This window comes from Echiichthys vipera (assembly GCF_963691815.1).
Source record: "Echiichthys vipera genome assembly, chromosome: 6".
NCBI lineage: Eukaryota > Metazoa > Chordata > Actinopteri > Perciformes > Trachinidae > Echiichthys > Echiichthys vipera.
In genome coordinates, this window is record NC_139831.1 from 8,573,746 (window position 1) to 8,597,439 (window position 23,694).

The 23,694-nt window shown below is 41.5% G+C and overlaps 1 protein-coding gene across 1 annotated transcript; it reads left to right on the forward strand.

The window, feature by feature from the left end:
* Positions 1–20: 20 nt before the first annotated feature.
* Positions 21–22,834, forward strand: mcf2a (MCF.2 cell line derived transforming sequence a). Its single transcript, XM_083915215.1, has 30 exons — positions 21–404; positions 6,758–6,826; positions 6,924–7,038; positions 7,423–7,513; positions 8,901–9,020; positions 9,491–9,607; positions 9,956–10,105; positions 10,257–10,372; positions 10,446–10,560; positions 10,754–10,873; positions 10,998–11,189; positions 11,275–11,466; positions 11,823–11,994; positions 13,303–13,379; positions 13,500–13,585; positions 13,728–13,794; positions 13,946–14,061; positions 14,998–15,067; positions 15,176–15,268; positions 15,464–15,556; positions 16,089–16,214; positions 16,332–16,553; positions 17,500–17,592; positions 17,880–17,958; positions 18,724–18,787; positions 20,086–20,186; positions 20,590–20,702; positions 20,969–21,081; positions 22,377–22,480; positions 22,572–22,834. Exons 1-30 carry the CDS (start codon positions 302–304, stop codon positions 22,610–22,612), a joined length of 3,330 nt encoding a protein of 1,109 aa, XP_083771341.1. The 5' UTR covers positions 21–301; the 3' UTR covers positions 22,613–22,834.
* Positions 22,835–23,694: the final 860 nt, after the last annotated feature.

The window sequence follows — 23,694 nt, forward strand, 5'->3', positions numbered from 1 at the left end:
GCAGGACAATCTGCCGGCACTAGTGTGTTTATGAAGGGAAAAGCTCATCACACCTCTGTTGTAACTGTGCCGTTCAGTGTGGAGGCAATCTATGCAGCTCAAGGTCAGGAAGATCCAGCAGCAGCCTCAGGGAACTGTCCTGTGTGGATCTTGGGATCCACAGAGGTTCCCATCCTCGATTACAGGAACACTATGCAGAGCTATAGGACTCTAAAGAGGATGTGAGGCCTGGACAACTGTCGACACCTCCCATGACAGTGTTGGTTCTCCCAGCCTGATCCTGTGTCGGAGACGAAGGGGAATGGGCCCAGCCTCACTGCAGGAGGAGAAAGAGTCCAAAAGGGAGATGGAGGGCTACCGCTGCCTTCTGCAGGCTGGCTCCCAGCTGGAGAGCACTCTGCAGCGTGAGTAGGCTACACATGATGCTGACTGTCCTCATTTAACTTCTGCTGGCCACTAGCAAGCTTTTGAATAAACAATCCTGCGTCTGCTCTGAAACTATTTGTTCTCAGTAAAGTTCAACAGACTTACACTTAAAGGCACTGTAGCATATGTGCTTTTAGTTTGATTTACCGTGTGCCTTTTTAATGTCAGAACCATTACAGGAGGGTAACTGGAGAACTGCACCCTGTGTCTTGGGTTAGTCAGTATTATTGATGTGCCAGTTCCTGCAGCTTTGCTCCAACTCCGGGCCATTGCAGGGATTATGTCAGCTATTTTAAGCCTTCACAGGTGGATAGATTTATTTATCCATAGTGATCATTTGTAGCCTGAATATCTGTAAACTGGGTTTTACATCAGAGTGGGACAGTGATGGAAGAAAAATGCATGATGCTGATAAACTAACCTATTTAAAGGAAAAAATAGGATGTTAGGATAGGTTATTTTTTGGTCACAATAAAGTCATTACCATGAGAATCTTCACAAACAGCATCCCCCTCATCATTTGTCACCATTACTCTGAAGGTGTAAGTTGTAAATGGCAGATAAAAAATTGGAGAATGAAGTTAAGATGATGGACAGAAATAGCACCTGATGTGATTGATGGCTCCATGGAGGAGCTTCCTCCAGAGGCTAATGTGATTACTTCTAGATCTTGGCAGCCTTGAGTTATCACTTAATTTATGGGCCTTTCGCCTCTTTATGTCTCTTGTGGATTCATTGTACCTGCGATGGCATGTGTAGGTATCAGAGACAAGGCCACACTGAGTTTCTATTTATACCAGGCAATGTTTTTTTCTGTCTGTGTGAAATTTGAGCCTCGTTCTCTGGGTTTTGACCTAATCTGCTTACAGGGGATGCAGTGGTGAGCACAAATAATACACTGCTGTATGAAACAATAACCACAGACTCAGCATATACTGGGGTAGTGGTACTTAATACCTTTTAAGGGATCGACTGAAAAATCCAGTACCAAGTAGTAATGAAACTTCTCCAGTCAAATGAAGCCTGCATTCTGTACTTCCTACCCAAATCTAGAGAAAAACTATTTGTATAGTTTTGATCACAACCAATCAACACAAGTGTTCTTCAATTTCATACAACCTGTGATTGGCCCACTTCTGTAGCAGCTACAACCAGTACATGTGATGTGGTGAAATTGAGTATGGTGCTTTTGAGTTGGCAGTTCAGCGGGCCAAGATGCTTCCATTCACATGATGGGTATCGAATGAAGTAGGTGAAAAAAGGTATCGGTATCACTTTAAGGGTACTGGGATCATCATTTTTTAACCGATTCCCTGCCCCTGTAATGAAACATTATCCTTTATGTAGCTCACCTATTCCCCTCTCGCTTCTACCCCAGAAGTGTGCGGGCATTTTTGGCTTAATTTGAGCATTTCAAAGTAAACCTTTAGTATGCACAATACTCATGACACAGGGCCTCGTGAGTGTGATGACTGTACACCCCTGGGAGTACAATCAAAGTCTTCCTTTAGGTGGTAAAACTGTAAACAAATATTCCAGTTGGTACAGTTTACCATGAACAATTGTAATTGTTTTCTTTGCTGACAGCAGTATGGGAAATACAGCAATCTGATAATATTATATGACAGAAGGCTGTGCCAATGATCGTGAAACACCAAACACTTCTTCCACTTTAACTATCCTCCAAACGTCTTCATTGTCTGTATGTCCTCAAGACTTCAACTCATTTTGACTTTTAAATAGATACTTTAATATACTTTACCTTCATGGTGGAAGTCCCTGTGGAACGTAATATCAGATCCTCAAAGCAATTTCAGTCAAAAGCAACTGGACTTGGTTATTTGTCTAGGAAGACGTTTCAGCTCTCATCCAAGAGGCTTCATCAGTTCATGTACGCATCTGACCAGGCTGGGACTGGTCCAACTAACTGGTGTGGAGATCCAGGTATCTAACCTCTCACAAGGCCGATGATGTCACTGGAAGTAGGTGGGAAGTAGGTTTCGACTTTGTTAGTGTCGAAACCTACTTCCCACCAACGACTGTCACTTTAACGACTTGGAGCACAAAGGGTTCCAGTGACATCATCGGCCTTGTGAGAGGTTAAATACCCAGATCTCCACACCAGTTAGTTGGACCAGTCCCAGCCTGGTCTGTTGCGTACATGAACTGATGAAGCCTCTTGGATGAGAGGTGAAACAGCTTCCTAGACAAATGACCAAGTCCAGTTGCTTTTGACTGAAATTGCTTCGGGGTTAACGATGACCTGGACAAATGAGAACATTCACAGGCTTATTATCAGATCATTTCGATGCTCTGTTCCATGGGGACCTGGATTTAAATCAGCAAGATATATCTTAAAACGTACTGCTGTTAATTCGAACACACTAAATTAACACTTCAGTTATGTATAGTGTTCACACTTCATCTATTTCCAATTGCTTTAATGGCTTTCAGTGCTTATGTATTAACTGACATTTCAGTTTCTTTCATCTCTTACAGTTCAGCACTAACTCTTCACCTATATGGGCTATAATTTAGCTGCCTACAGGGCTTCAATGTCATACTGCAATTTAAAAAAGAAGAAACGACACCTCAAATACTTTTAATGTTTAACCATCAGCTGACACTTTAACCTTTTCAGTGTTTTAAACTTCAACATCAACTTCTTTAAGTTCCTCATTTTAGACTGCATCTCCCACTCTTCTCACACACAAACAATCAACATTTAAACACATTAAACCTGTTCACACTCTGTGCGACTCATTAATGCGGAAAACTGCACGAGCACAGAGTGATTTACAGCAGTATGACGGATACTTGATAACATTATACAACAGAAAGCCATATGAATCATGGTAAATCACTACAAAATATTTTAGTCTATATGTGTCAAATATCTCTCCAAAACCCACAAATGTTGCCCATCCAAATAAATGTGAAGCTATTGTGAAGGGTTTACTGGTTAAGCCTTTCTGGTCTAAAACCAATCTAGTTTTCATGTATCGCAGCAGGTAGAATCCACAATCTTTTCCCCTTTTCTATCAGAATGCAGCTAGCCACCAGTCTACAGTAATCCCCTTAGCATGGAAAGCTTTGTTTAGCAAAATATCTCATGATCTAAAAGCAGCATGAGACTAGGCCTCTGTGTACTATGAACATGTTTGTGTGTGTGTAAGAGGGGATTTCTAGCTCTGCAAGGGATTACATGTTTCCGCTTTTTGAATCTCTACAAAATCAGGCTGAATACAACATCCACGCTGGGTGTGTGTGCTCTCTACATTTAAATCCACCTCTTTTTTTGCCGTCACCCTGTATGATTCACTAAGAACTTATGTACTATGTGAGTAAGGTGCACCGCTGTACCATTACTTTATTTATCCCGCACGGGGAAATTGAATTTTTTCACTCTTATTATTATAAATGTTACACACACAGGCCCGAAATACACACATGCACAAACAGGAGCTATACATGCAATTAAGGAGAGATGTTAGACCGAGGGGGCTGCCAGTGACCAGCGCCCCGAGCAGTTGGGGGTTCGGTGCCTTGCTCAACAGCACCTCGGCAGTGCCCAGGAGATGAACTGGCAACTCTCCAGCCACCAGTCCACGCTCCATACATGGTCCACACAGGGACTTGAACCAGCGACCTTACGGTTCCCAGCTAAGTCACCTATGGACTGAGCTACTGCCGCCCCAATTGATCCTCCAGGATAGAAATATTTCCCTGTGAAAACACCAATCTTTGTTTGCCTGACCTGAAAGTTAATATTAAGACAGAAGTCATGTTCAAACAGCCTAAACATGTGTGGGTTTAATATTCTGCCATTGTAATTAAATGGAAGTCTAATGGTGCCTATAAACACAGTACATAACCCTTTGACACTCCCATTGGTCATTGTTAAAAAAGCCTAATAAAATCCCCCATGATTAAATGCTGTGAAATAATAAAACATGAAAAAGTACATGGGGTGATTTCTTCTTTTTATAGACGCTGTATGTAATGAAATCAGCGTGGATGCTTATCACTGTTTGGACAACAGAGATAAGCTTGCAGCCTTCAGCTTTGTATGCACACTGAAAGGATTGGTCTTGGAGTCTGGATCTGTTTGACTGGCAACAAATCTCTGTTTCCATCCACACTGGCAAACATTCTTCCTCTCTCTGTGTGTAACAGCAGGTGAAGCAAACACAGAGGGTAATTTGACTTTCGCCTGTGCACACCATCCTGCATGTCACCTGGAAAAAGGTCATGACGCAAGCTCAAAGAGAACCACAGCATTTCCTGCTTTGACAACCTTTACCTGTTTAAAATGTGTGTGTTACGTGTGTTGCTAAACCATGCTTTGTACGTCGTTATTTACTATACAGCATTTTTTATGGCAGTGTCCTTTTTAAATAAATTAAATCATGGGCTGGCAGTAGGGCACCGTGAAGGGAGAGTAGAGTATCTCCCCAACCTGGCAAGTTTATTAACAACGTTGCAGTCTGCAGCACGGGCTGCCCTTGCTTTTATCTAATACAGTATGTCCGCAGTGTGTGCCTGTGCATCCTTTGCTTGTTTTTTTTAACATCCACTTTAGTATAGTCAGCCCTGCTGTAATAATGTATTGTATTTTGTCATTGGCATCTTATTTATAAGATTTGATAGCACACACACTAGTTCATAGCGTAATATGCCTGTATATTGCAGTTCATCTATTTCTTTAAGACCTGTCTCAATGTCCTGACGGTCTTGTGGCACAGGGTAAATGGTTATATAACTATCCAAGTGTGATGGTAACTTAACCCTACATCTGTGTGTGCACAGTCCAGCCTACTTTGTCCTGGCTTGGCTCAGCCATTCTCTGTTACAGACACATCAAATATTCAGCAGGTGCCAGTAGAGCTCATTACTTGCCCCCTGACAGCCTGACGGACACTGTTACTGCAGTACACAAATGTAAAATAACACCTCCTCTTCCTCCTCCTCTCTCTGTTTCTTTTTCCCTGAATTGTGATCTGAACATTTAGTTCAGTGTGGTTTTAATAAGTTTATGCCTCAATACTGATTCTTTTGGGAGAAATCCGGAAAGTTACATTAAAGTGTCCCTTTATCTGGGTAAAATAATCCACTACATGCATTAAATCTACTGTAATTGCAATATGAGCATATGTAAATAGTCCAATGGGCACATGAAAGCCTCTTTTGAACTGCTCTGACTGCTCTATAAGAGACCGTGTGCATTTATTGGCCTCTCAGACTAGAACACTAATGGCACCAAGCATGAGAAACCAGGCCATCTGCCAGTAAACTTCATACTACACCACCAACACTTCAGACGCTGTACAGTAAATAAGCTAATGGATTTTATTGATGTCATTGTCTAATTTGCACCAGATCCAGGATCTACTACAGTACGGCAGCGTATAGAAAGTGCTGAATATTGCCATGGAATATGAGTTAAAGAAAACATAAATCTCTATATTCAGAATAAAGCTGATGCGAGTCTATCGTTTAAATGTGAGCACTTTTATGTCAAATCTTCAGCAACAAAGGCTTCAGTGTGGTCGTCACTGTGAAAAGAAGAACATTATTTAAGCCTTCAAGAGACTTCATTAAAAAGCCTTGAAAAATGAACTCTTAGACTGGAGTCGTGTGTGTTTTCAAGACTATGAAACTGCCCTCAGATTCCCATGTATTATTTCGTTTTATGTGGACATGACTGACATTGTTGAACTGATTATTATAAAGGTCCCATATTATGCTCATTTCCAAGTTCATACTTGTATTTTTTTGTTTCTACTACAACATGATTACATGCTTTAATCTTCATAAACCACTTACATTTTTCTCATCCTGTCTTTCTTAATACACCTGTATTCACCCTCTGTATGAAATGCACTGTTTTAGCATCTGTCTCTTTAAGTCCCTCTCCCAAATACCCAGTGTGCTGTGATTGGTCAGCGTTTCCAGGTCTTCTGTATCTGCACTTTTGAGGTCTCTGCACCACCATTGCAGCCGGAGAATGATTGTATCTGCACTGTAGTGCGACACTGTCTACCTATAATTATCGTTGTGACATCACAACCGTACAGAAGTCCTAACAACTTGTTTAAAGGCACAGTTTCTGTAAAGGGGCTGTGCAATTCTCTGTTGGTTCTGATTTATATAACATGTTAACCTGCTTTATAATGAAGAAATGGGGGAAAAAAAGAAATGGAGGTCTCTCTTTTTACCATACGGGGCCTTTAATTAAATTCATATGTTATATGGAGTCTATAGTGGAGACTCAGTTTTCCAGTGCGCATCATTTCCCTCAAGCCTTTATAATTCGTGTCTCTTCTTCCAGAGGTGACTGTCCCTGTAAGCTTGAAGGAGGTGGGAGGTTACATAGAGAAACAGGTGGCATACCTGTCAGGTGAGGCCTTGTTAACTCATTCCTTGATAAGAGTCCTTAGTGACTATTACTTGTGATGTCTGAAAAATAAATTGATTGCTTATATTTTTGTTCCCAGGGGGCCGTGGGGAAGACTCCAGTGTCATCATCACCCTCCCAGAGTGCTCAGCTTTCAGTGACATTCCAGAGGAAGCTTTAGCCAAAGTCTTTACATACCTCACTCTCATCCCTCGGTATGTTCCCCTTCATCGATTCCTGTCTCATTCTCTCTCTCTCTTCCTGCAGTGCACCAAAAGCCCAGCACTTGTATTCTAAGCACATCTGGTCTTCACAGCTCCATAGAGTCAAATGACCTACTGGTGCCCTCAGTGTCCAAACCTCACTCTCACTAGAGATTATAAAAGTTTAAATTGGACAGTGCCATTGCAGCGAATTATGGATTATAAAGAACCATCCTAAGTAATTGTAAAGCATCCTTATGCCATGAATTGCCTGCTCTTGGCTGGTTATCCTTTCTCATGTTCCTGTCTGATACTGTAGCATTAAATCACCAAATCCCCAAAGATGGCACAGAATGACATTACAGCCATATACAATTTTCTATTTTTTTCTTGCAGGACGAGGCAACCCGGAGTAAAATTTATCATCATTTTAGACCGAAGACTGGACACATGGGCCTCTATCAAAACTGCACTTGCCAGGATAGCAGTGAGTTTCATTTTACATTTCATCAAGGCCATTTGTGTCCAATAAATAGTCCTACTATTGTTTAGTCGTCATTGCGAGCTGCAATATGGCTGTGTGCATAGGCTACTGTTTTATGTATGAGTAGCTGTCCATGGTGCTGAAAACCTGGGAAATCGTGGACTGCACCTATCAGATCAAAGTATATTTGTGCATACAATAAAAGGGTTTTTCGGCTTTGTTGTAAAGTCCCGCGGATGTGTAGTTTAAAGAGAAGCGTCTGTTTGTACCGAATGTCCCATTGCATATTGCTGCAAATGAATGAGTAAGCAAAAACTGAGTGATGACGCGGTGTGCTGAGGAGAGGACGAGGAAGGCAGCCAGGCGGGCGGGAGGGAGGGAAACATTGCAGTCGCTGCCACCCTCCGTCTGAGAGGCGGCAGCAGCAGCAGCAGCGCTGCGGCTGTGGTCAGGCAGCAGGAGTCCGCTGCATACCGACGCTTGGCACCGATTTCCACCGGACTGGCGGGAACTTACATTAAACCGAGATGGCTTCTAACACCATGGCTGATTGCTTTTACCGGCGGCGAATGCCGAAGATCCGTCGGAGCCTGGTAATGACCTGCTGACTAGTTGTATTCACCGTGTGAAGAGTTTGGGCTGAAGTTTTTTGGGCGGGCAGGATGGATGCGGCACCGGCTGTGGCCGCTGTGGGGAGTGTAGCACTGCGGTGCACAGCGCACCTCTGCTTAGTCATGCGACTGACTGTGTGAAACCGAAACAGATTGATGGGTGGCGTTTTAGAGCGTGTTTCACCTAAAATCAGAAGCGTAAGTGATTGACCCTTCGTGGTTGAGTCAGGACAAATGAATGTCAGAAGTTGCGTCACATGTAAATGCATGCATAGGCAATGTTGCATATAAATCCTGCAGCAGAAAATGCTTTTACATTGATGTGCTTGTCGGAATTTATACTAAAAAAAAAAAAAGATTATGACATTCAATTATTTCACCTTATCTTTTACAATACAACATGCCAACGTAGTTATTTACAGTCCTCATCACACCTGCAGTAGCCTCTATTAGATACATACAGTTTGTGTATAGGATGATGCAGAAACAGCTGACATTCGGTCAGGCAGCGACCTCAAATGACCTGAAGAAGAAATGCAGTATATGACATAATGATGGAGTGACTGAACGTTAAATCCATTAGGCTAACAGTAATCACCTGTGTGACAGAATGGCTTACACCTGAAGTCTCTCTTCTCAGCGGAGGGCGAATGCTTTTCTTCATGTGCCGGGATCATTACAGGATTTTGTGTGTTGTACCCTGAGCTTAAATACAATGTTTTGTACTGAATCCTCCATATGCAGCATCATCAATATGGCACCTATCTTCCCTCTTCAAGGCCTCCTTTCCTGGGAACCTCCACCTGGTCTTGGTGCTCCGACCCACCAGCTTCTTCCACCGCACTGTTACTGATATTGGCTTTCGCTTCAGCCAAGAGGACTTCATGCTCAAGATGCCAGTAAGGCAGCTCCCCCTCAGTTACCAAACATGTCCCACATCACAACAAGGTACACCTCGTTCTTGTTACAACCCTGATCTCCATGAGTCAAAATGTTCTGTGGTGGACACAGCCAAGATACAAATATTATAATAAAGCGGGTTATCCTAAAATGTTTCTAATATTTCTGTTGATCTAAGTACTTTAGCCTGTGAAGTATAAATGGTAAACATTTCTGACGTTTGTCATGTCATTTCCAAAGACTTTGACTATCATAAACAACCTCATGCACATGCCAGTGGTTCTAATGACTTTTTAATGACCAATCACACCCCCTCCAGTATGGCAGAGTCTTACCCAGATTATCAAAGATCAAAAACACTAGGTAATAAAAATACATAACAGGAAAAAATGGAACACGCCACTCTCATAACTTTGCAAACACTACAAAGTTTTCTTGGTGAGGTCTCAGATTTTGTCTGCGCCTTTAGGTGGTGATGCTGAGCTCTGTCACAGACCTGCTGCGCTACATCGATGAGAACCAGCTGACTTCAGAGTTTGGAGGAACTTTGGACTATTGTCATAGTGACTGGATTGTTTTACGAACAGTAAGAGACGCATCAATTCTGAAACATACTGCCACCAAACAACAAACGGTATAATTCTTCATCATCTCAGGTTTTGAGCTTTATCCATATGAGTGAGTCAATATGTGTGCATTTTTTAAAAGTATGATGAAGCTGCTGTGTGAAATTCTGCATGTAAAATACAACTATTCCACCCGAGTTTTTCAGAGTTTCCGAACATGTCTGGTGTGTTTACATGCACTTGGATGGCTCTGATAGGTCCTCGTGCCCCTGAAATCCACCCACGGCTTTGTATGTTCAAGATATTGAGCACAAATTATTCTCCTTTCACAAGTCTCTGTTTTTTGTGTGTCTTACCTTCCACCACAGGCTATTGAAAGTTTTGCTGTCACAGTCAAAGACATTGCACAGATGCTGCAGGGTTTCGGCACTGAGTTGGCAGAGACGGAGCTGTCTGACGATGGGAAAGCCATTGAGTATCTCCTTGAGTCTCACACTGACAAGTACAGGAAACTCAAGGTGAGGTTTCAAATGTTTTCATACAAGATCCCTTTATTATTATTACCATAATGACGGCAATCTATTATCTTTCAAAAGATCTAATGGTATTTTATAAAGTACTATTTTGAAAAGTGCTCATTTAGTATGTAAATGTTCCTCTGTTTGGCAGGATGCAATCAGGTCAGTGTCAAAGGAAGGTCGTCATCTTCTTGCAAGCCTGGAGACCTCCGGAAAGGAGGATGACTCCCTGTGGGACGTGAGGATGGACTGGGAGACAGTGCAGAGGTAAGGCTGCTCTCTTTGATTTGATTTATAATCTTGTAGTGAGATTTATGGCAAAGTCACTCTGTTTTTTTAGGCTTCTTGCACAGCTCAGAGACATGGAGTCAGCCTTCGATGGCTTCTTTGAGAAGCATCATCTGAAACTCCACCAGTACTTGCAGTTGCTCAGATATGAACAAAGCTTTCAGGAGGTAAAGAATCCATTTATTTATCACGTGTCATGTATGTATGGATCTGTGTGTTTGTGCCCATTTTGCCATACTTCTTGCTCACATTTAAATGTGGGCTGTGTAATGCCTCTAGAAGCCATCAAGTTGGCTTTAGACATGTGTTGTTTTTTCTTTTTAGTCTGTGTGTATCTGATGGTGTGTGTTTTCTGTTTAGATGGAGCTGTGTCTGGAGCATCTGACGACTCAGGAGAGGGAGCTGTCCATATCCATTGACACTCTGGCTCAAACGGAACAGGCTCTCAAAAGGTTGGACAGTCTGGAATCAAATGCACAGGTCAGTGTTCCCAATACCTGAAAATTACAGCACATTTACTCATAGTAGGAGCCAGACGACTGGAAGGCCTCAGGGATCAGTGTGTCCAAAATAATGGACCCCTTCCTGCTTGTGTGTCTGCCAGGAGGTGATGTCTCGAGCTCAGATCATCATTCTTCATGGACACCAGCTGTCAGCCGGTCACCACTACGCCATGGCTCTTATTATGCAGCGCTGCAACGAGCTTCGCCACTACTGTGATACACTCAATGCTGCTCTCAAGACCAAACACACTCGTCTTTTGCAAACACACCAGCTGCTGCTTTGTCTTGGACAGGTATTGAGACATGTGCACTTACATACACATACACATCGGAACACACTGATTCATTCACAGCGATACGTGTGTTTTCCATCTTCAGGCCCAAACTTGGTGTGATGATGGAGCGTATATGCTGGCCAATCAGCTGGTAGATAAGTACCAGTCCAAGGAGGGTGCCCAGGCTGCTTTGAGGGACATTGAGAAGTTCCTGGAGGGGGCGCCGTCTATGCTGAGCTCAGGGCCTGACATTCTGGCCATCGAGTACGAGGCTGTCACCACACCTCAGCTGCAAGTCAGTGACCACAAGAAACATTTTGTATTTAAAAATTCATTTTTGATTTTACGATCACCCAAAAACAAATCTTGTGAAGCCCCAATTTATTTGACCTTGAACTAACATATGGGCCTTTTTGTAAAACTACAGGTGTCATGTAAACACTTTGACCCAGGCATCCTCATTTCCATGTTAATTTACATTTCATGCAGATTAATTAACATTTCTGTAAATGTGCCTGCTGGCAGATTTCAACTTCAGTCCTATGACGAGATGCTATGAAACCGGACAATGTCTCTCAGTGTCAGCACTATTTCTGGATTTTGCATCACAACTGAATATTGTACCTCTGTGTCCTTCTATGTCACCATTAGGCCCAGATAGGGAAAACATTTGAGAAGCATGCAGCCGTGCAGCAGATGATCCAGAGCCGACAGGCTTGTCTGAGGAAGCTGGCTGATAAACATGTGCGACCAATCCAACTGGTGGCCCCCAGGCCTGAAAACCCACCCCGATCCAAGTCCCCACTCTTCTCCCCCAAACATGGTACAACACACAAGCACACACGTAAACATATTTGAAAAAGAAATACTTGAAGTTGAATGTGTCTCAACTATTTATACACACTAGAAGGATTGATCTTTGTTGTAGTTGCATAAACAGAATTTTTTGTTAGTTTGCTGCCACAGTTTGCAGCATATATAGATGTGTTTCCACAAATCATTTCCCCACCCACCCTCCTGTGGTTCAGGCCCAGTATGTGGTCTTGTCCCCCCCCCCCCCCCTTTATCATTCCTTTAGGCCCCATAGTTAAATTAACACATCACAGGTTCCCACTGAGTAGGCCTGAGGTGTCCCTGAATGGGCTTTGGGGTTACCAGGCCACCTTTACAAACAAGCTGGAATGAGGGCAGGAGGTATAATAAGCCCGTTGGGAAATACCTGACTACTCTATTAGCCAGGATAGTTGCTATAGAACTATATGTGGTTCATATACATTAAATAACCTTTCATCTCCCTTTGTGTGTCAAGGGAGGTTTCACAAAGCTAACCATATACAGTACAATGGTGCCCAATTAGAGCTGTGTGTTGTTTGGTGTGGTTTTCTTTTGATTTTAATGTATCTACTGTATCCACTGAATGTCTCCATTCTTTGAGTATAGATCCACATATGCTATTTTGTATGTCCATTCATGTCTTTAAGGGTTTGTTCACCATGATATGAAGCCATACTAATGAGAGCAATAACAAAAAAGGGAATGAAAGTGATTATGAACCCCCTGTGATAGTAGGGACAGAAGCCACTTAAGAGAGGAGATGAAGGGAAAAAAGCTTTGATCGAATGGATCCAGTACATGCATATGTGCACGTATGTATCTGCATGCACACACATGCATGCGTACCACTGATGAATCTAACATGGCACATGCAAGGGCACAACACTCAGATGAGCTTGGACTATCATGTAAGGATTCAGCTGCTAGGATCAAAAAGGACACAGACAGTGGTGCCAAACGCTGCTTTAGATCTATACATACTGGTTCCAGGCTGCACCTTCAGAGGAGGTAACCTATTAGCATTGATTACCTCAAATGTCAATCATGACTGATTTATGTGTTCCTTTTAAGTTGCTGAGGGAAAAAAAAAGGTCATGGAAAGGGTGAGCAATTCCCTTTGAGGCCATCATGTTCGCACTGTGCACACAGTCATAAAATAATAATTTTTAATTTAGTGAGGGTGGTTAAATGAACTCATCTCCATGCCTCATCACATTACATGGTAATGTACTGTATGAAAATTGCACTCATACACTTAGATGAGCTGCTGCTGTGGCTGATGATCTGGCTTTTACAGGTGATGGTTTGAAATTCACATTCGACCTCTCCCTGCCTGGGAAGAGGGCATCCCGGAAGAGCCCCAACCCCAGAAAAGTAAGGATGTTTATTATCTCAAAATTTTCTTATCTATCTCTTCCAGTTTGCCTCAGTCACATGTTCAGTATAATTACATTTTCTCTAAATCCAAATGAAAAAGTGTCAATCTGTGTTCAGATAGAGGTGATCCACGACTATCAGGAGAGCCGGAGCTGCGTAGCGTACAGTCTGGATGGAGAGGACAGCCCAGATCTATTGAAGCGGTGAGAAAAAGGCATCTGTCCACCCATCTGTCTGTCCTCAGTATTGCTCTTGATGCTGTTTACTTGGTAATTCTCTTTGTTCAGTGCTAACAATGCCCTCTGGCTCTCTGCCTGTCTACTTCTTTGTGTGTTTGTTTCACAGTCATGTGATGAGAGAACTCATAGAGACAGAAAGAATCTACGTGGAAGAGCTGCTGTCAGTTCTGCTGGTGAGAATACACCATATTTTTATATCACACTAAAATAGAAACACTTCATGTTTAATTCTTTTCATGTTGTTCGGCAAATTACTCCTGTGAATATTGCACATACATAAACCTTTTATTTCCTTGATTGTGTTGCTATGATCAAATATTTCAGGGCTACAGGGCTGAGATGGACAACCAAGCTCTGTCAGGGCTTCTGCCTCCAATCCTGCGCAGCAAGAGAGACATCCTCTTTGGAAACATGCCTGAGATCTACAACTTTCACAGCAGGCAAGTGAGCAATGACTCCCGGCACACAGGCCCGTTGAAATGCATAAGATAACTTATGGATGCCAATCACTATAAAATTCAATCAAAGAACAAAAACTGACGATTGAGCAAGGCGGGATGTACGTGTACCATGGATGTATAAAGAGGCGGGGCATTCCTATGAAAGAGTTTTTATCCGGTGGCAGTGAGGTAGTACGGCTCCTTTGGGCTCCTTTGGGCTGTGTGGCCCCATGGTGTTGCCCGGGCCTGTGCCAGCAAAGGGAGGGAAAAGGAAGACGTCAAGTTACAAAAGATGGTTGTAAACAATGTTGAAAATCGGCTTTAAAAGTGTTTTATGAGGAAGGAAATGCACTCATCACATTTGTAACACCTCACGGATACACACAATGTTTCTCTAAATAATTTCCCCCTGGGATTATTAAAGTATTTCTGATTCTAATTCTGATTGTGCGATATAGTAAATGTTAACATCATTTTTATTTGTTTACATGGTAAATATACACAGTAGTTACCATTCTTGTCTACAGGTAGCGCTTTCCTGCTGAGATCACTGGATCATTTTGTTGACTGATTTTGAGAACTAAATGCACTACAGTAGCTGGAAAGCAGTGTGTGATACTGAGAGATCATTGATAGCTACAGGAATTTCTTTAGTTTGATTTTGTGGATTTGCCAGAGTCACAAGGGAAGAAACAAAGAACTAGATGGATTTGGTAAAATGAAGTAAATTATTGTATGGATTGGTCGTAGGTAACTTTACTTAACAAAAACAGTACTCTTAAATAATGCAAAAACACTGGAAAGCATTAGTCACATGAGATGGGCGTTAGCTGAGGTCCTCACAGCCAGTTATTGTGTCAATGCTGATGCATAGGAGTGTGTGTGTTATGATGTTTGAAATCTAATTCTTGTCATTTGACCTTTCTTGGAATCCAGGGTTTTTCTTCAGGCCCTGGAAGGATGCTTGGAGGCTCCTGAAAATGTAGGAGCTTGTTTTCTGGAGCGGGTGAGATGATAAATATTGTTGTGTTGTGTAGCTTCTTTACATTTTCTTTATTCATACATCATTTCTTTTCATACTTATCAAACCCATGTCTGTTTCCTGTCTCCCCAGAGAGAGAGTTTCAAAATGTATGAATGCTACTGTCAGAATAAGCCACGCTCTGAGGCGCTGTGGAGACAATTCTCAGAATGTGGCTTTTTTCAGGTCAGTTTTCAGATTAACTTGCTCTTTTTGGTGTCATGCAAGATAAAGTTACAATATTTCAAATATAATTTCCTAGAAAAATACTTCCGCTGCTCTGAACTGAGTTAGAATAAATGTCCTTTCACTTTGACAGTTACAATAATCTGTGATCTTTGAAAACTTTACGTTGTGCTTGTATTTGTCTTCATTGTGAAGGAGTGTCAAAAAAGGCTGGAGCACAAACTGGGCCTGGATTCCTACCTGTTGAAACCAGTCCAACGCCTCACAAAATACCAGCTGCTGCTTAAGGTCAGACCATAGACTGCATGTAAAGATGGATGATGTCTCAAAACATACAAAACTGAGGCCAAAATATCCCAGTCTGCGCAGTAATGATTGAGTGGTAAAGAAGTCCTACTCAACCAATCGCGGGTTAAAGTTTCTCTGTGGATTGAGCGTTTTGATACTTTCACAGTATTCATATAGAACCTCTACCTGCTTATTTTAAAAACGAAATCTTACTTTTTACAATTTGGGACCTTACCTTACCATCAGCAAATAAAGCAAATAATATCTTATGTGTATTCCAAATACTTTATTCTTCTCGTAAGATCCAGTTCAGTAGTGCCAAACTGCATACCTTAAGTGTGTTTGATAGTTTTGGATAATGTAGCAACTGATACAGATTTCCCTATTTGCTTTATTGCTAATGTTTGGTTCAGTCTTTACCACTAGAGTGCACTGTTTTAGCTATTGTGTAACAATGACTGTGTGTGGTTTTGCATGCATTTGTCTGTGCATGTATGTGCCTACATGTCTTTTCTTTTGTCTGTGTGTTCAGGAACTTCTGAAATACAGTACAGATTGCAAGGGCACGTCAGAACTGCAGGGGGCATTAACAGCAATGCTGGACCTGCTCAAATCAGTCAATGACTCCATGCATCAGATAGCCATCACAGGATATGAGGTGAACATTCATTGCCGTCCCTGAAGTTCATTCTAACTGCCTAAACTCAAATAAATGTTCTCTTCCATACATTTTACAAATACTCACACAAGAAATTCATCTTTCCCTCAAATGCAGGGTGACATTTGCGAACTGGGCCGCGTGTTGATGCAGGGTTCATTCACTGTGTGGATCAGCCATAAGAAAGGTCCCACACGCATGAAGGAGCTTGCTCGCTTCAAGCCGATGCAGAGACACCTCTTCTTGTATGAGAGGGCTCTGCTCTTCTGCAAGCGGAGGGAGGAGCACGGAGACGGCGGTGACAAGACCCCCTCGTACAGTTTCAAGCACTGTCTCAAGGTTGGTCTTTGTTTGTGTGCATCTCAGAGGGATATACTAGTCTATTTGAGGTATTGTTTTCATTTCATGCTACTTTATACTTCTACAGTACTCCATTACATTTTGGAGGCAAATATTGTACTTTTTACTCAATGACATTTATTTGACAGCTCTAACCATTTGCTTACTACTCTAATCCAGTCGTTCATATGATTCTGAAATGTGAGTTTAAGAATGCTAAGTGTGAAATGTATGCACAGTGTAGTGTCCATGGCATACAGTATACAATACTTTGGCTTAATGTTCAAAAAGGTTTCAAAAGAGGTTCTGACGTTGAGATGTTTACAATACAGTTATACAGCATTAAACCTGGCTGTCACGATAAGGATTTAATCCTAGAAAAACTCTTCACTATAGAGATAGGGTACAATACTGGGTATTCATCATGTAGACACCAGTTTATACAGAGGTTTACAGTCATTTTGAACACAGCTTATGTAGAGTTAAACATGCATCCTGTCTGTATTTGACACATTTAAAAAACAGTTACCTCTCACATAAACCCTTATTACCCCAGTCACTGATCTACACACAGGTTGTAGCGCTAAGTAATAAAGTGAATGATCCACCTGATGTTGGTGTCTGTGTTGTTAGCTTTTAGCACGTTTAAGCTGCCCAGCTGGCCACAGAACCTAGTGTATTCCTGTAACACTTTTTTTGTTGTATGAGTTGATGTGCGGAAGGTGTCGCAGCAGGTGTCGCACCAACAGCTGCTGCTGCTGCTCTTGATTTATTATTGAGGATATGGGGAGGAAGCAGTCACACAGCGGAGGTGTGTGTGTGAGTGTTTGTGTTCTGACAAGACAGATGTGTTACATGGTGTAAGTCTGATGTAGGATGTGCTGTTTTGGCTGCTCGTCCTAATTCTGTGTGTGTCTCGGTATAAACAGTGTATGTCTCTTGGCAGATGACTGCTGTGGGGATCACAGAGAACGTCAAGGGAGATGTTAAGAAGTTTGAGATCTGGTACAGTGGCAGGGAGGAAGTGTATGCGGTTCAGGTAAGAAGTCGAAAAAAGTTTTACTGTAATCTGAGACCCTTTTAACTAGAGCGGCAAGGATGAGTCGATCAGCAGAAAATTATTGGCACCAATTTTTACAATCAATTAATCTTTTAATGTTTTTGTCATGCAAAAATGTACCAGATATTGGGGTTTCTTTTAAAATTAGCTGAATATCTTTGGGTTCGGAGCTGTTGATGATGGCAACGTTGTAGCTAGATAAAGAAATATGTACAGAATGTTGTAATCCACTGACCGTCTGTTGTAATGTTCCTGTTGTCTTTCAGGCTCCTACAGTGGAGGTGAAGATGGCTTGGCTCAATGAGCTTCGCAGAATCCTGACTAATCAGCAGAAGCTGCTTAGAGGTCTGTGAACAACTGAAGTTAATGTGTGGCAAAGGTCCACTTACTAGCTTCGGAGTTTTTCAACTGCATCACACAGCCCGGGGGCATCCGATGACACTGGAAACTCTGAAACTTGTTGTAAAAATATGGGAGGTTGTCTTTTTATTCTCTTCACAATTTACTGTTATAACAATATAAGAACATCAACAACAAAGGGAATAAGAAGGATATTCTTTATTTATATTGTACATTTTAATAACATAAAATGCAGCTCAAAGAGCAAAAGAAACAAATCAAAAACACAGGTATTAAAGACAAAACACAAGGAGCAAAAAAAAAAAGATACAATAATAAAAATCCCCCCAAAAGTAGATCATCTTTACTCTCCCAGGAACAAAAAAATGTTTTCACAATCTGCACATTTTTATCACAATAAAAACTTATAAATTCAGAAAACAAACATGGCAGACATACTGTATGTACTCATTCATATCCATTCCTGTATTGTCACATTTACCTGCATGCACAGATACACACACACTAATGTATACACACACACACACACAGTATAAGTTATAGTATTCAGTAAGGCATTGTTTTAGGGCTGCTGTGGTAGAAGAGACAAAATTCCTCTATCTACAGCCAGATGGCAGCAATGTGAAGTTAGGGTTGAGGGGGTGAACTGTGTCACTAATTAAGAATAAACAGACATGCTCAAAACTAAAGTTATTATTTATTTAAAATGAACTGAGAATGAAAAACATTACCTCCTTTCTCTTCCCACAGATGAAGCATATCAACAGGGCCAAATGGTTGGACACATACCGCTTTCTCCACCACTCTCTGAGAGGTCAGTGTTTCCTGGTTGTTTACCCAAACAGTATTTACAGCAGTGTGTTAGGTGCATGTGGGCTACAGAGATACAAACACACACAGGCACATGCAGAACACACACATGCAGTCACAGCACTACTATCTGCATTTGCTGAGTTTTCATATCTGATCACAGCTTGAGTGAAAGTGACGATATCATTTCACGTTGCCCTGGTAGAAGCTTTGTGTGTTAGTGGTCTGTGAGAACGGGCACATGCCCCACTCTGTCCACTGCTGTCTGGTTGCCTCTCCCCACTCCTCCCACCCCCCACCTGCAGGGGCATGCGGCCGTCCAGAGGGGTACCCAGGGGCTGTCTGCCGGGGCTGGACTTTGTCTCGCTGTCGGCTGACGTGTTTCTGTGCCTGCGTTCCCGGAGCCCCCGTCCCCGAAGTCCCCGGCAACGGCCCCGGCCGCGCCCCCGCCACCGCCCCCAGCGCCACTGACCTGCCCTTATGCTCAGTGGTAAACTCAGCCTGGCTCACCTTGCCTTGCCCTGGCATGATCCACCTGGCCTGGTTTGGGGACCAAAAACCCAGGGCTGCTGTGTTTGCATACTGATCATCACCTGCACCCTTTTTATAACCTCCATTCTGGTTCATAACTGACCTCCACACTCCCTTCCTTGCTCCCTCCCTCCCTCCCTTGCTCCCCGCGTTGAAAAAGACTTGTGTCATAGCATCTCCTACATGGCATTTTAAACATGGTATCAAAAAACAATTGCTCTTATTTTTGCATCCCAGATTTCCTATTTTGCATGTAATGCAAAGGGCAGACAAAAAGAAGAGTTTGGTTTTTCCATCCATGAATTTTCTTCATTTCCTCATGACAGCCGTTTTTTAAGATCGGGCTTGTTTTAGATCTAATAAAGCTACTGTAGAATCTCGCTCTCCAGAAACATTCCTACTCAGCATCTAATAATAGAGTGAGCAAATCTCTAAATTCAGATCTTCCCTTGTGTTGACACATGCAAACCTTGTGTAAAAACAGTGTCAGTGGTCTGTGAGTCCTAATTTGACACAGAAGCTTGCACATGGCTGTTTGGTGCTCTGTGCTGCTGTCTGGCTTGTGCCTGAATGATCATGGCTGTGTAAGAAAAACAAACAGCCAGGACAGAGTTGTTCCTTGACACTGATCTGGGTCGAGCTATACTGTTGGATACAATTAAGGAAGTTGGAGCTGACCCTAGATTATGTGCCTGAGGATAACATCTATCCTGAGTGTTTCTGTTGAAGTCTATTGTTTGGAGCGTTTGGTGACATGTGGTGTTCCCCCAGCAAGCAGCAGAGGGCGTCAGTGAGCTCAGAGGAGACTGAGTCGGGCAGGAGCAGTCCAGACCCCCAGCCTCACTCCCCTAAACACCAGCACAACCGCAGGAGTGAGTAAATATTGTCCACACACATTTATGCCACAATCAAGTAGATACTTAGTAGCTAAATCACAGACAATGTTATGAGAATTGATGCAAACCATACATCAATATCGTACCGTTGCTGATTTTCATCATAATCTCTAACTGATGTAGATATTTGACTTTCCCCCCCTCAGCAGTTCAGGTGTACTATGACCTGAGGAACCTGGTACATCAAGGAATTTGAGGGAAAAAGGTCGAACCACTGAGATTAGCTTTTGATTCTACGTTCTTGTTAATTTCCCAGTAAGTGACAAAGGGGTCTTTGTAATGTGGATATAGTTACTAAGTATCTACATGGTGCCTTTAAGGTGTAGTGTTTGAATGAATCCATTCATCAATACTTGCCTGAGTAATGTGTGTTTCACAGGTTGGCCCGGAGCTCATCACTCAGTAGACATCTGCGAGGGGCTGGAGGAGTGGTCTGGAGGTCGGGACGCCTTCCACCCATCTGACACAGAGGAGGAGGGTTTGGTGCAACTGGTGAGGCCAAAAGTGGTGGAAGAAGTATTTAGATATTTTACTTGTAGCAAAAATGTAGCATTACCATAGGTATTGTTATAAATATGTTATTAAAAAAAAGGTCATAGTATAGTATGTCATGAAAACGTTTTAAATAAGTTCATGGTATGAAAGTCATACTAAACGTTATATAATGTGATAGTACAGTGACCTTTAATGTAGTGCTCTGTAACTTCTTAACGTCTTCTATAAAAAAATATATCCTCACACTTTTCCCTCTGTGTTAGTCTCCAGGCAGATACAGGGCCTTGGCTGACTGTCTTCAAAATGGACCCGACAGCATCACCATCAAATGTGGAGACGTCATCCAACTGCAGTGTGAAGATAACAAGGGACACTGGTTAGGTTTTGGACTGCCATTGTGGCTTAGTGTCGCATAGACGCATAGAATATATAGTATAGTGTAAAAAGTCAGAGTATGAAAAATGCCATAAAAATAGTCATAGTATAATATGTCAAAAAAATAAAAAAAATAGTCATAGTTTAGTATGTCAAAAAAACTCATGAAGTCATAAAACAGTCAGTGTAGTATGTCAAAAATGTCATAAAATATTCATAAAATAGTCATAGTGTAGTATTTCAAAAAATCATAAAAAGTCATAAAAATGTCAGTGTATTATGTCAAAAAATGTCATAAAATATTCATAGTATAGTATGTAAAAAAAAGGCATCAAACGCCATAAAAATAGTCATAGTAAAGTATGTTAAAAACATAAAAAAGTCATAAAAATAGTCACAGTAGAGTATGTGAAAAAATGTCATGAAAAGTCAGAGTGTAGTATTTCAAAAAAAGTGTATAGTATGTCGAAAAAATCATCAAAAGTCATAAAAATAGTTATAGTATGGTTTGTCATAACATATAAAATTGTCATAATGTAGTATGTCAAAAAAATTCATTAAAAAGTCATTTAAACAGTCATAGTGTAGTATAATATACAAATTTCATAAAAATCCTCATTGTATAGTCTGTCAAAAAATACATAAAAATAGGAACAGTATAGTATGTCAAAATATCATGACAAGTCATAAGAATAGTCATACTATAGTATGTACAAAAAAATCATATACAGTCATAGTGTAATATGTAAAAAAAAAATTAAAAGTCATAAAACAGTCAGTGTATAGTACGTCAAAAAAACTCAAAGTCATTAAAATAGTCATAGTATGGTTTGTCAAAAAATATCATAAAATTATCATAATGTATTATGTCAAAAAAAATTTAAACAGTCATAGTGTAGTATAATATACAAATTTCATAAAAATCGTTATTGTAGTGTCTGTCAAAAAATACATAAAACTAGGCACAGTATAGTATGTCCAAATAAACTATAAAACTGTCATAATATAGTCTATGAATAAAAATGATTTTTAAAAACAACCAGAGTAAAAAAGTATGTAAAAAATGTCATAGAAATAATCCTAAATATGTCATTGTATGTGTCATAGTATAGTAACCATATACGAAAGGGTACTCTACATATTCTAAGACATGTGTTGTTTGAGATAAACACTGAAATTCTGCTCTGCGAAATGCCAAAAGATCAAAGGCAATGTAAAGCTGCACCTGAGAATTCACTTTCCTTCTTGTTCCTTCTTTTCCTTCTCACTCTTTGCTGTCTTTTCTTCATCCGTCAGGCTGGTGAAAAACCTGAGTCGGCAACAGGAGGGCTTCATCGCCGCTGCCAGCCTGCAGCTGATTCTAGTAGACAGCAGTCAAGGACACCCCTCCAGATTAGGGGGTACAGAAAAGACACAACGTTAACTATAATGTTGAGCCATTGCATTTCTTTCCTTTTATGTTTAAAGTCTCCTCTGTGTATTTTATTGTAGATCCAGGGAACCTGAAGGTGAGAAAGCTCAGCTCCCCGTAGAGAAGGAAGCACAGAATATGACTCTAATGCGTATTTACCGCGGGGAATGATGAACAGACAGAAGGAACACATTGGGCCATAGCTGTCTCATAACTGATCGGCCACCCACCCCTCACTCCCTGATGGCGTCTGCTTCCTCCAGCACAGTTCAATCATTACAGAGAACAATGTGGGAATGAGTGACGATCTACTGGGCCTGTGTTTTCTGAACCCTCTCGGACAATCGGCAGCCGATTCCAGGACCCTGATTGGTCTTCCTCTTTTCTGATTGGTGTGCAGAATCTTCCATCGGTAACACACTTATGGAAGTCGTACGAAGTTGCTGCTGCAGCAGTTTCTCATTTGGTAAACTGTGGACACATTTTTCAACCCTTCCTCATTCCAGCTCACTGGAGATTCTTGTATGGGTTCGTCTCGGTGTGCGCTAGATGGACGGTAACACAGGATTTGCCTGAAACGTTTCTTAAAAAGAGCATTGACTTTTGTACATACACAGTATTATTTTTAACATTGTACCTCCAGCGTTTCATCTCTGTGTAGTTAGTTGACATTTGTCCACTGGATTCACTGTATTTTTCTTACATTTCATTCCTTCAGGCACCATGTTTCTGTACATTCTAGGTGTAAGAATGCCAAAATGTGCCACGCCATAATGCCTTTTTTATTCCTGCTCTTTTTGGAGTCTCTTATATGTACTGTCTGCAAAATCAAACAGTCCGTTATTGCTTTAACCTGACCTCACAAACATTCACCAGGCACTTTAATAAGGTGGATGGACAGGACAGACAAAAAAATCCACCTATTGTCTGAATGTGTGCTTTTCTCGCTGCTTTACCTCTCACTGTGTGTTTCCTCTTGCTCATGCTGTTATTACCTTTGTTTATTCTTGAATGTATGCTGTGTTTGGGTGTCAGGGGAGACATACCCCCTGCATGCAGGCAGCAGTTGACACGTCAGTGATGGTAATGTAAGACACAAGCAGACGTGATGAAGATTGATGGCAGCATGTTCCTCAGTGTGGAGAAGGGAGAGCGAGTAAGAGAAGAAGAAACAGAGAGAGAGGGAGATTATGCTCCGTGTAC

Bases quoted from the DNA above. Each gene is read 5' to 3' on its own strand.
- mcf2a (XM_083915215.1), top strand. From the start codon at position 302: ATGGGCCCAGCCTCACTGCAGGAGGAGAAAGAGTCCAAAAGGGAGATG. The intron at 7,039-7,422 runs GTATGTTCCCCT...TTTTTCTTGCAG, and splicing joins TACCTCACTCTCATCCCTCG to GACGAGGCAACCCGGAGTAA. The intron at 16,554-17,499 runs GTTGGTCTTTGT...GTCTCTTGGCAG, and splicing joins GTTTCAAGCACTGTCTCAAG to ATGACTGCTGTGGGGATCAC.